This window comes from Bombina bombina, chromosome 11 (genome assembly GCF_027579735.1).
Source record: "Bombina bombina isolate aBomBom1 chromosome 11, aBomBom1.pri, whole genome shotgun sequence".
NCBI classification, from domain to species: Eukaryota; Metazoa; Chordata; class Amphibia; order Anura; family Bombinatoridae; genus Bombina; species Bombina bombina.
The window spans coordinates 63,785,953-63,800,070 of record NC_069509.1 but is presented as its reverse complement, the minus strand read 5'-3'; the positions used below and the strand labels follow the sequence as shown (position 1 = coordinate 63,800,070).

Below are 14,118 nucleotides of genomic sequence, written 5' to 3'. Positions count from 1 at the left end.
TAATAGCTATTGTACCTGGTTAAAATAAATACAAAGTTACCTGTAAAATAAATATTAATCCTAAAATAGCTATAATATAATTATAATTTATGTTGTAGCTATATTAGGATTTATTTTACAGGTAAGTATTTAGCTTTAAATAGGAATAATTTATTTAATAAGAGTTAATTAATTTCGTTAGATTAAAATTATATTTAATTTAGGGGGGTGTTAGTGTTAGGGTTAGACTTAGCTTTAGGGGTTAATACATTTATTAGAATAGCGGCGAGATTCGGTCGGCAGATTAGGGGTTAATAATTGAAGTTAGGTGTCGGCGATGTTAGGGAGGGCAGGTTAGGGGTTAATAAATATAATATAGGGGTCGACGGTGTTAGGGGCAGCAGATTAGGGGTACATAGCTATAATGTAGCTGGCGGCTCTTTGCGGTCGGCAGATTAGGGGTTAATTATTGTAGGTAGGTGGCGGCGACGTTGTGGGGGGCAGATTAGGGGTTAATAAATATAATATAGGGGTCGGCGATGTTAGGGCAGCAGATTAGGGGTACATAGGGATAATGTAGCTGGCGGCGGCGTGCGGACGGCAGATTAGGGGTTAATAAGTGTAGGTAGCTGGCGGCGACGTTGTGGGGGGCAGATTAGGGGTTAATAAATATAATATAGGGGTCGGCGGTGTTAGGGGCAGCAGATTAGGGGTACATAAGGATAACGTAGGTGGCGGTCGGCAGATTAGGGGTTAAAAAAATTTAATTGAGTTGCGGCGATGTGGGGGGGACCTCGGTTTAGGGGTACATAGGTAGTTTATGGGTGTTAGTGTACTTTAGAGTACAGTAGTTAAGAGCTTTATGAACCGGCGTTAGCCCAGAAAGCTCTTAACTACTGACTTTTTTCTGCGGCTGGAGTTTTGTCGTTAGATTTCTAACGCTCACTTCAGACACGACTCTAAATACCGGAGTTAGAAAAATCCCATTGAAAAGATAGGATACGCAATTTACGTAAGGGGATCTGCGGTATGGAAAAGTCGCGGCTGAAAAGTGAGCGTTAGACCCTTTTTTGAGTGACTCCAAATACCGGAGGTAGCCTAAAACCAGCGTTAGGATCCTCTAACGCTGGTTTTCACGGCTACCGCCAAACTCCAAATCTAGGCCTATGAATCTAGGGGACTTTTATACATTTAAAGGAACAGTAAACCCCAAGATGTTATTTTATGATTTAAATAGAACGTACAATTTTAAATAACTTTCCAATTTACTTCTATTATCAAATTTGCTTCATTCTCTTCTTATCCTTTGCTGAAGGAACAGCATTGAACTACTGGCAGCAAGATGAACACATCTAGTTAGCCAATCACAAGAGACAAATCAGTAGGCACCAATCAGTAGGTAGCTCCCACTAGTGTGGGATATGTGCATATTCTTTTTCAACAAGAGATACTAAGAGAACGAAGCAAATTTGAAAATAGAAGTGAATTTTTAAAGTACCTTAAAATTACATACTGAATTATGCAAGTTTAATTTTAGCTTTGATATCTCTTTAATGCTCAAAACACATTTACAGTCCTGAGGCTATTTCAACATATTCTCTGATAAATGTGCTAATTTTAACAAAGCATACCATTAAAAAGAGGTCAGTTTAATAATATAAGTACATTGGACATTTCTAATTTCTACCTGAATCATGAACATTTCATTATTATTTCTATGTCCCTTAAAGGGATATGAAACTCAATATTTTTTATTTCATGATTCAAGGCAAAACCAGAAAGAAAGGATGGCATCTCCAAATTACAGAGTAAAGACCTTTTAATTAATACTGAGAAGTGCAGCAACATAGAACTGATGCGTTTCACGCTCAGAATCGATTCATCAGAGAGTGACCATGTTGTAGTGCAGTGCATTTATAAAAGGTTACAATTACCAATCAAAAATGTCTATCTACTCTAAAACGCCTTTTCGTATGTTACATTATATCCAACCTCATCTTAAGGTGGTATTCTTCATATCCAACCTCATCTTAAGGTGGTATTCTTCTTAATTAATACTGAGAAGTGCAGCAACATAGAACTGACGCGTTTCACGCTCATAATCGATTTAGAGAGTGACAATGTTGTAGCGCAGTGCATTTAAAAAAGGTTACAATTACCAATCAAAAATGTCTATCTACTCTAAAACGCCTCCTCGTATGTTACATTATATCCAACCTCATCTTAAGGTGGTATTCTTCTTAATAATCGTGTGTATGTGTTACAATGTATTACTGTGCAAACCTATAAAAAATGGCTATAATGTAAAACTGACTCTTCTTACAATTATATAATTACAAAGTAACTTTATGGCTCTAATTATATCAACACAAATGAAAGTAAAGATAAACAATAAAATCAATCTGTGTATAAGTTGTGTGTACAAGTTATGAAAAAGTATTTTATAACATTTCTGCATAATATAAACTAAATATTACTATTTCATGATTTAGACAGAGGATACAATTTTAAAAATGTTTGTATAACTTCTAGTATACAAATGTGCTGGTATTTTTTTGTTAAACAGATACCTATGTAGTTAGCACGCATATGGAATTTGGTGGCGCTATAGAAATAAATGATAATAATAATAAATGTTATTATCTAGTGCTCTTGCACGTGTATAACATTCTTGTAAATCATGCTACTATGTAAGGCTGCAGGCACATGCACTCTCCTGAACTTACCTATGTGCTTTTCAGCAAAGGATGCCAAGAGAACAAAGACAAATGGATAATAGAAGTAAATTGGAAAATTATTTAACTAGCATGCTCTATCTGAATCATGAAACCAACATTTTGAATGCCTTGTTTGTTTAAAGATTGATTCTAGGTGAGTTTAGGAATGTGCATGTGTCTATACTATAGCCATAGTTTAAATAATGTTTATAACAATGTTATACATAGCTGCAAACACTGCTGCCATAGACTGCGAAAAATGTGTGTGAGCCCTTAAAGGGACATGAAACCCAAATTTTTTCTTTCCTGGTTTAGAAAGAGCATGCAATTTTAAACAACTTTCTAATTTACTATATGATCTAATTTGCTTCATTCTCTCTATATCCTTTGCTGAAAAGCATATCTAGATAGGATCAGTAGCTACTGATTGGTGGCTGCACATAGATGCCTCGTGTGATTGGCTCACCCATGTTTATTGCTCTTTACAGAAGTAAATTGGAATGTTGTTTAAAATTGTATTCTCTATCTGAATCATGAAAGAAAGTTTTTGGGTTTAATGTCCCCTTTAATAGCTTACTTAGCTTACTTAGCTTAACTCTTTAACCTAGGATACAAAAAGAACAAAGCAAATCATATAATAGGAGTAAATTGGAAAGTTGTTTAAATTTACATGCTCTTTCTGAAACGTGAATGTTTAATTTCTACGTAACCGTCCCATTAATTGAACATGGTAAAGAGATATGTGTTCTAAGTGTCTAATTCTTTCAGTATTACATATTTTTAAAATCGGATGTATTCAGAATTCTGGTACTTACTATTTTGGGAGTGATACGTCTTGATGAGAGATGCATAAACATAATTCTGTATGTCAGGCTTCAGCTTTGAGAATTTGTCATTCAAGCCTTTAAAACTATGGGAAATAAACAGATATAAAAACTAAGCAATGGGCTGTTATTAAATGTTGTTTTCATCATGTAAAGAGAAGACTAAAACATAATGAAACAACTTTTTTGAAATAAATATATTTGTACAAATTTGCCTATATTCTCACCCCTTTGGAAGGAGTCTTTGGTTTATTTTGTGGGAAAAGGTAAAATGTGTTGGGTAAGCTAATATCATATCATACTGTTAGAGGTTTCACTGAGAAACATCCTATATTATTATTATATAACCAATGGCTATTCATTATGGAATACATTTATGCTAGATGTAAGCTAGCAGACAATTTTTCTCTACCAAATGAGGGAGTGCAGGGTTGAATTGTCATTAGGCAAAGTAACCATATGCCCAGGGATAACCATACGTGCCCCTGCCTGCTGGTCAAGTGATAAATCTTTGTTTTCTATTTTCTGGGATCTCAACTTGGTTGCTCATTAACAGTTGATTATAGGTGAGATTGGGAATTGTGCATGGTGTTAGTCTGATTTTAGGGGCACCAGAAATGTTAATGTTGACCAATGGGAGAGGAAAGAAATTATTTATTCATACATTTACATCACTATTATGTAGAAGCAGCATGATATTAATATCTAGATATTTATATATATATAATTATGCTAGATATATAGTGTATATTGAATATATATATATAAAAAAAATCCTCCAACTTTTAACAAAGAAAAATAAATATAGGACAATGGAAACACATTTACTTTCCCTTTAAACTTGTTTTGTTTTTTAACAAAGAAAAATAAATATAGGACAATGGAAACACATTTACTTTCCCTTTAAACTTGTTTTGTTTCAGATTATAAATGGGAGTATGTGGGGGGGGGATAAGTGCCAAAGATAGTTGTAATGGGGAGATGCTATAACATTGTACACTTCATTAGAGGTTCGGTTGTCAGTCACCTTACGCTCATATTGGGAAGAGCAAAAGGATGGTAAGAATTCCTACAACACAAGGGATTGCTACAGTGCACTTACACAGCTTGGTAGGATGGACATGTGATGTTCTTGGGGATGAGGACCAGCTGTTCTGTAGAGATTTCAGCCACAATGTTGTCAAGGTTTTTCTGAAAGAGCTGGGACCAATCACTGGTATTGAAAGAGGAAAAATTGGGTCCAAGAACCTGGAAAGTTCTATTTACAAGGGCTTGAGACAGAGCCTGAGACACAGAGGTCACATTTTTCTGCAACAACAAAAAAAGATTTTATAGTAAAATTGTCAAATGTATGAACCCAGGATCACTTATTTATTTGTGGTGCTCTTCTCTATTGTACAGCTCGCTGTCTATGGGGTATAGCAGTGTTAGGACCTGTTAACGCTGCTTTTTCACCTTACTGCAAAACTCGTAATCTAGGCAGGGTATTGCAGTGTTTCCATATTTGGACGATATCTTGGTACTAGCTCAATCTTTTCATTTAGCAGAATCTCACACGAAACAACTAATGTTGTTTCTTCAAAGACATGGTTGGAGGATAAATTTACCAAAGATTTTCTTGATTCCTCAGACAAAGGTCACCTTCTTAAGTTTCCAGATAGAGAAAGAGTAATGTACACTGAATCTAACAGACAAGAGACGAATGAAAGTAGTTTTAGCTTGTCTAAACCTTCAGTCTCTATCATTCCCTTCAGTGGTTATGTGCATGGAAGTTTTAGGTCTCATGATTGCAGCATTGGACGCAATCCCCTTTGCTCATTTTCATGAGACCTCTACAGCTTTGCATGTTGCACCAGGGGTGCAGGGATTATACTCAGATATCACAGTTGATATAGTTAAATCCCAACACTCAACTCTCTCTGACTTGGTGGTTAAACCATCACCATATTGTTCAAAGGGCCTCCTTTGTTTGTCCTTCCTGGACTGTGATCACAACAGATGCAAGTCTTACAGGTTGGGGAGCTGTCTGGGGGTCTCTGGCAGCACAAGGTTTGGAATCCTCAAGAGGCAAGGTTACCAATCAATATTTTAGAACTCTATGCTATTTTCAGAGCTCTTCAGGCTTGGCCTTTATTGAAGAGAGAACTTTACATTAGTTTTTCAAACAGACAGTGGCATATGTCAATCTTCAAGGGGGGACTCGCAGCCCTTTAGCAATGAAAGAAGTTTCTCTGATACTGTCTTTGGTGGAATCCAACTCTTGTCAAATCTCTGCAATTCATATCCCAGGTGTAGAAAATTAGGAAGCGGATTATCTCAGCCACCATTCTCTACATCTGGGGGAGTGGTCTCTCCATTCAGATTTTTTTTTCAACTTGTACAGATGGGGGGTCTTCCAGAAATAGATCTGATGGCCTCTTGTCTGAACAAGAAACTTCCCAGATACCTTTCCAGGTCCAGGGATCCTCAGACAGAAATGATGGATGCTCTAGCAGTTCCCTGGCTTTACCAACCTGCATACATTTCTCCGCCTCTAGTTCTTCTTCCAAAGGTGATCTCCAAGATCATAATGGAACAATCTTATGTGTTTCTGATAGCACAAGCATGGCCTCATAGGATTTGTTATGCAGACCTTGTCCGAATGTCCAGTTTCCACACTTGGTCACTTCCTATAAGACCAGACCTTCTGTCTCAAGTTTTCAATCAGGATCTCAAATCTCTGAATTTGAAGGCATGGAAATTGAACGCTTAGTTCTTAGTCAGAGGTTTCTCTGGCTCAGTTATTAACACTATGATACAGACTCGTAAGTCTGTTTCAAGGAAGATTTATCATAAGGTTTGGAAAACCTATATTTCATGGTGTTCCACTCATGATTATTCTTGGCATTCTTTTAGAATTCCTAGGATTCTACAGTTTCTTCAGGATGGTTTGGATAAAGGTTTGTCTGCAAATACTTTAAAAGGACAAATCTCTGCTCTTTCTGTCTTATTTCATAAAAAGATTGCTAAGCTTCTTGATATTCACTGTTTTATTCAAGCTTTGATTTGTATCAAACCTGTTATTAAATCAATTTATCCTCCTTAGAGTCTCAATTTGTTTTTTTAAAGATTTTGCAGACTCCTCCTTTTGAGCCTATGCATTATTTGGATATTAAACTACTTTCTTGGAAAGTGTTTTCTTTTGGCTATCTCTTCTGCTAGAAGAGTTTCTGAATTGTTTGCTCTCTTGTGAGTCTCCGTATCTGATCTTTCATCCAGATAAAGCTATTTTGCAGACTTCATTTAAATTTTTACCTAAAGTAGTGAATTCTAACAATATAAATAGGGAAATTATTGTTCCTTCCTTGTGTCCTAATCCTAAGAATACTCTTGAAAGGTCTTTACATTTTTTGGATGTGGTAAGAGCTTTGAAATATTATGTTGAGGCTACTAAAGATTTCAGAAAGACGTCTAGTCTAGACTTCTAGTTATTTTTTCTGGTTCCAGAAAAGGTCAGAAAGCCTCTGCCATTTTCTTGGCATCCTGGTTGAAGCTTTTGATTCACAAAGCTTATTTGGAGACGAGGCAGTCTCTGCCTCAGTGAATTACAGCTAATTCTACTAGATCAGTCGCCACATCTTGGGCTTTCAAGAATGAAGCTTCAGTTGATCAAATTTGCAAAGCAGCAACTTGGTTTTCTTTGCATACATTTACTAAATTTTACCATTTTGATTTGTTTGCTTCTTCGGAAGCAGCCTTTGGTAGAAAGGTTATTCAGGCAGCTGTCTCAGTTTGATTCTACTGCCTATGATTTGAGTTTTTAATTTTTTTTTAAGAAATTTTTTTTTTGGATTTAATTTCTCAGCGGAAATAGCTGTTTTTATTTTATCTCTCCATCTCTAGTGACTTGTGGACTTCCACATCTTGGGTATTATATCCCATACGTCACTAGCTCATGGACTCTTGCCATAATTTATGTAATAACTTACCTAATAAATTCATTTCTTTCATGGTGGCAAGAGTCAATGAGACCCACCCTTTTTTTGGGTTATGATTTTTTTTATATAAAGCACTTTATTTATCCTGTTCCTCTTTTTTATGCTTTTACTCCTTTTTACACCTCACTAACTTGGCTATACGTTAACCTGAGGTATGAGTGAGGTGGGAGGTGTATTTACAGGCATTTGAGGTTTGGGAAACTTTGCCCCCTCCTGGTAGGAATGTATATCCCATATGTCACAAGCTCATTGACTCTTGCCGCTGTGAAAGAAATGAATTTATCAGGTTCTTACATAAATTATGTTATTTATATCTAACTCATTGGCCACAGCAAAAACGTTAACAAACATATTCAAAAGGCATTAGACTGCAAAACAATTAAAGGTTTTTCGTTCATATTACAAGTTGAAAGTAAACGCGATCGCTTGAGTGAAATTGAAGTTAACGCTCGTCGGGATATTGCGCCCTCAGAGCTCTGGTCAATGTGTTTTGTGACACTTTTTTGTTTTGAGGACCAATCAAAAATACATTTAAAAGTACAGTTACACTCATAATAATTTTTCATAATTTTTCGAATGTTGCTAAACAGAAGCACCCAGTAGGATGATGCGGAGTTTCACTTGTAATGAGTTAAAAAAATAAGAGAACAGCCTTAAAAATAGTGAGTAATAACCATGCTATTGTAGTCGTACTTCACTAGGTTTTGTAAAATGTTAAATAGATTTATTACTATTCAAAGCAGTGCATAGGGGCTATCATCTTACGCGCTTCATACTACTAAGGCATTTCATCAGATATAATCAGCAATTAATTAAATCCTCACTAAAACCGTTAACTTCACACTGCTAAAGCTCACCTAGTAACATGGTGTTATTTTTTTATTTATGTGAAAATAAACAATGTGACACTGCATTTGTATAATACAACTAGCATGTATACAATAAAGTGCATTAAGTTAATAACCCATATGTATTGAACAAGCTCTAAATCATTACAGATTTTTTTACCGGATAAATAATGCTCACAACTGTTGCTGAGTATCTTTGATAAATGCCTTAGTGACATGAAATGCAAAAGATGATGGCCTGTATTTAATTTCTGTATTCTTTTTTGAGTTACCTTAAATTGTAATAAAACATTTTAACTTTTTATTCCAAACCTAGCACAGTGCATGAAATGTTTTTTTTCGCTCTTCCCAGACTTTCGTCAGTGGCTTTGAATGACTTGTGACATGGGAAGATTGTCCCTTTGGGCTACACAGAGAAGCAGAAGAAAGACTGTTTAACGGATTCACAGTGAGTTTACTCATTAATATGCTTTGTAGAGTACAGTTGGTGTATTTGCACTGTGCGTCTTCATGTGCTAATCACACTATTCTCTGCATTACAGTAATAACAGCTGATTTGTGGCAGTTGTTAAAATGTAGGTTGATTGCATAACAGTTGCATTCATATATGCTTTATTACTTGTGCTGCTCAGCTTTGGAAAAGTGACTGCAGCGGAAATACTGTTTAAAGCTTAGTACGTTTATTGCTTATTGTGATATTGTAGTTGTAGGCAGCAGTTTAATGCCCCTTTAAATGTTGAAAGCTTAGGAAAGGTCTTATAAATCTGTGCTAGGAGCATCATTAATGTTAATATGTCCCTATAAAGAAGACCATAAAATAGAAACCATACAATATGTAATACAATATAACAGCAACTTAGACATGTGCATTCAGTGATTAATTTCTTAAACTAATGGTCATGACGGTGGCATTTGGCTTTTTATCAGTGCCATATTTATTTGTGTAAAAGTGCAGCACGCAAAGATCAGTGCAAATCCAGTGTTGTATTGTTGCACTTTTACATGAATAAATATGGCACCACAAAAGCTGAATATGGCTATGGGCAGCCATATTTGTAATTTGCTTGAAAACAAATTGCCGAATGCACATGTTTCTGACTTTAAAGGGACATTGTACACTAGATTTTTCTTTTTAGAAATGTTTTGTAGATGATCCATTTCTATAGCCCATCCGGGAGTTTTTTTGTAACAATGTATAGTTTTGCCTATTTTTTTGATAACATTGTGCTGATTTTCAGACTCCTAACCAAGCCCCAAATTATCAGATGTAGACCCAGGTCTACAGATTCCAGTTTGTGTAATCTGCCTCTTCATATGCAGGGAAGGGGGGAGTGTCTGCTATTTCTGCTTTACCAGCCCCTTTCACTGGGTGTCCCAGCCTAACCTCATCAACAGTGCTAAACTGGGTGCTTCTAAGTAAGTTTTTAAATGGTTTTATACTGGATTTTTAGATCAGTATCTGTGCATATTATTTTTTATAGTAGTGTCTATTACATTCAGTTATATGAAAACTGGCGTACATTGTCCCTTTAAGCAGATCTACAGTATTTTATTTAAAAGAAGCACAAACTTAAATAATCTTTTATCAGATATAAGCAGAGTATATGCTAGGAAAGGACAAATGGTGAATACAATGGGGCCGATTTATCAATGTCTGGCATACGCTGTCTGCATTTAACATTGCTCAAGCAGTTCTTTTGAACTGCGTGGGCAATGCCTCCCCTTGCAGATTCACGGCCAGTTGGCCGCTAGCAGGGGGTGTCAATCAACCCGATCATATCTGATCGGGTTCATTGGTTGATTGTTGTCCACCGCTCAGAGGCGGCGGACCTGTTAAGGAGCAGCGGCGAGACTGAAGGCTCGTGTGTAAACAGGGCGATTAGGGGGCATTCGGCCCTTGTTAAACCGCCCCCTTTGATTGTAAAGCTAGAGAAAAATGTGTAACTTACTAGAGTATTCAGGTTATAGAAAAATGTATAGACATCATTCGGATTCTGCAGTCTAGTTGCAATGCGCTGTCCACCATCTGTATTGGCCGTGTAATTTACCACCAAACTCAAGTCCACCACTTGAGAGATAGTGAGCAGAGATATGGCATCCAGCTGCAATTGAGTACATGTGTCATGAGTACAGAAACAAAAATAAACAAACATGCAAATAAATCTTAATATAAAAAGCATAAGGCACTACAATAAAACATGTTATTGGATAAATGAAAACGTTATCATATGATATACTCTTCTGAGGAAGCTGTTTTTGAACACTATAATAAATTTAAATATCTGTTAAATCCTTTCGTTGAGGTTACACACAATGTTACTTTGGAGGAACCATTAGCGCAACTATAAAATGCTCTAAAAAAAATTAAACTAAAAAAAAATAATAATATATATATTTTGCTAACATGCCCTTTGAAATATAACAATGTGCCTTGGCTGAAGGTAGGATGGATGGATATACTATAAATAAATATATTATACAATTTATATTTATTATAAATGATTTATTTATATATATGTTGCGGGGAAAGTCAGAGTGCGGAGTCACTGCATCAAACATATATAGCATGCATTGTAATTTCCCCATCTTCACTACCTTTTTTTACCTCTGCCTGGGGGTTTGAAAGGGGGCAAAGCCCCCCTTGTAAACCTTGCTCTCCAAGGTTCACTTGAGGTGGATGCCAGAGGATAGGCGGATCCCCCCCTTAAACCCCCCAGGTGTGTGTGTGTGGGGGGGGGGGAATAGAGTAGATGGGGGAATTTACATTACATCAGGCTTTACCCAGAGCTGCTTGGGAAATGTCCATTTTACCAGGGTAATCCTAGGATTACCCAGATTTCTTACTTTACCCGTAATATATATATATATATATATATATATATATATATACACACACACACACACACACACACACATACACACACACAGTGGGTATTAAAAAGAATCACCCCCTTGAAAATAATTACATTTTGTTGCTTTGCAGCCTGAAATAAAGACACAGTTTTTGTTTATCCAGTTGTAATTACTCAGTGCAACTTATAACATCCAAGTGAAAGATATAACACCAACATGTCAGGTAAAAATAAAGACAATTCAAACACAGAATCACTGAGTTGGAAAAAGGATCAGCCACTCCTAAAATTACTTGTAAACTCAATCAGGTGTAGCTAATCACTTTCTCAACGACACACACAAAGTAATTTGATCTTCAACTGTGATCACCTGTGGGCATATTGATTAGCTCAGCATGAAAAGAGCTTTCCTGGAGCATCTCAGTCCCTAGTAGTGCAACTGAAGCAAACAAACTATGGGTGGCAAGGCACCTTCAAAAGATCTCCGGGATAAAGTTGTGGACAGGCACAAGTCAGGAGATGGATACAAGAAACTATCAAAGGCTTTATCAATGCCTAGAAGCACAGTGAAGTCTATTATTAAGAAGTCGAAAGTATTTGGTAAAACACAGACGCTCTCTGGATCAGGACGTCGCTCTAAACTGGATGAAAGAGCCAGGAGGAAACTGGTCAGAGAGGCTACCAAGAGGCCCATACATATATATAAAACAGACACAGTTTGTTTATCCAGTTGTAATTACTCAGTGCAACTTATAACATCTAAGTGAAATATATAACACCAACATGTAATACAAAAGACAAATCAAAAACAGAATAACTGAGTTGGAAAAAGGATCACCCCCTTGTGTCAGTATTTTGTTGAACCACCTTTTGCTTTAATTACAGCCTTTAGTCCGTTGGGATATATCTCTACTAACTTTGTACATCTAGACTGTGCAATATTTGCCCACTCTTCGTTACAGAACTGCTCCAGTTCCGTTACATTTGATGGTGGCCGTTTGTGGACTGCAGTCTTCAAGTCATGCCACAGATATTCAATGGGGTTTAAGTCTGGGCTCTGAATAGGCAATGCAAGGGCATTCACCTTTTTCTCCTTCAACCACTATGTGGTAATTTTTGCTGTGTGTTTTGGGTCATTGTCATGTTGGAAGGTAAAACTTCTTCCCATTGACAACTTCCTGGCAGAGAGCAGCAGATTTTCCTCAAGAATTTGACCGTATTTTGCTCCATACATAATTCCTTCTATCCTGATAAGGGCTCCAGTGCCTGCTGCAGAGAAACACCCCCATTACAGGATATTACCACCTCCATGCTTTACTGTAGGTATGGTGTTATTTAGATGGTGAGCTGTATTGGATTTCCTCCAGATATATCGTTTGGTGTTGAGTCCAAATAATTCAATTTTAGTCTCATCTGACCATAACACCTTTTTTCCTATGTGGCCTCAGAATCTTCTAGGTGTGTTATGGCAAAGCTCAGTCGTGACTGCATGTGGCGTGTCTTGAGGAGTGGCTTTTTTCTTGCCACCCTTCCATACAAGCCACATTTGTGGAGAATTCATGATATTGTTGTCACATGCACATGATATTGTTGTTACATGCACACAATGACCACTCTTTGTCATAAATTCCTGCAACTGCTTCAGAGTTGCTGTGGGCCTCTTGGTAGCCTCTCTGACCAGTTTCCTCCTGGCTCTTTCATTTAGTTTGGAGCGATGTCCTTATCCAGAGAGGGTCTGTGTTGTACCAAATACCTTCCACTTCTTAATAATAGACTTCACTGTGCTTTTAGGCATTGATAAAGTCTTTGATATTTGCTTGTATCCATCTCCTGACTTGTGCCTGTCCACAACTTTATCCCAGAGATCTTTTGACAGTGCCTTGTCACCCATAGTTGATTGTTTGCTTCAGTTGTACTACCAGGGATTGAGATGCTCCAGGAAAGCTCTTTTCATGCTGAGCTAATCAATATGCCTACAGCTTATCACAGTTGAAGATCAAATGGCTTTGTATGTGCCATTGAGAAGGTGATTAGCTACACCTGATTGAGTTTACAAGTAATTTTAGGAGGGGGTGATCCTTTTTCCAACTCAGTGATTCTGTTTTTGAATTGTCTTTATTTTTGCCTGACATGTTGGTGTTATATCTTTCACTTGGATGTTATAAGTTGCACTGAGAAATTACAACAGGATAAACAAAAACTGTGCCTTTATTTCAGTCTGCAAAGCAACAAAAATGTGATTATTTTCAAGGGGGTGATTATTACCCACTGTATATTTGTATACACAGACACACACACATAATATATACATATTGCAATACTTCCTCATATATAATTATTTGCAAATATAGTAACAAATACTTACACCGCTAAAACTGGAATTGAGGGCAGTGAAGTCAGCATAAGCAGCAAACTGAGAAAAGTCACCAAAGTTTTGTTGTAGCCAATCACTGCTGTTGCTGCCAATTACTGAACACTCTGTAGAGGAAATACAAGAGGACAAAACAGTTCTGATGTTAGACAGATTTTGTGAAAGCCTCTAAATTTCTAGAATTTAGAATATTATTAATAACATTAAAAGGGGTATAAAACCCCAATTTTTTATTTCACGATTCAGATGGAACATGCAATTTTAAACAACTTTCCAATTTACTTCTATAATCAAATGTTCTTTGTTTTCTTGTTATGCTTGTTATGCTTTGTTGAACAGCAGGATGGTGAGTTCAGGAGCGTGAACGTGTCTGCAAGACTACAGTATATAGCAGCAGTTTTGCAATAATGTTATACATTAGAAAGAACACAAGATGGCAGCACTATTTCCTATTATGTGGTGCTCCAGGCATGAGCACACTGCCTATCTAGATAGCTCTTCAACAAAGGTTAACATGAGAACGAAGCACATGGGAGAATAGCAGGAAAAT

At 36.7% G+C, this 14,118-nt stretch overlaps 1 protein-coding gene across 1 annotated transcript in view; it reads right to left on the bottom strand.

Moving 5' to 3' along the window:
- The window catches only part of LOC128641929 (uncharacterized), a 175,339-nt gene that overhangs the window by 99,467 nt on the left and 61,754 nt on the right, over nt 1-14,118 (bottom strand). Inside the window, exons 14-17 of the mRNA XM_053694524.1 lie at nt 13,563-13,675; nt 10,295-10,447; nt 4,623-4,828; nt 3,512-3,606 (exon numbers count right to left, since the gene is read on the bottom strand). Coding sequence (XP_053550499.1) covers nt 3,512-3,606; nt 4,623-4,828; nt 10,295-10,447; nt 13,563-13,675 — 567 coding nt within the window. The remainder of the gene's footprint in view (nt 1-3,511; nt 3,607-4,622; nt 4,829-10,294; nt 10,448-13,562; nt 13,676-14,118) is intronic.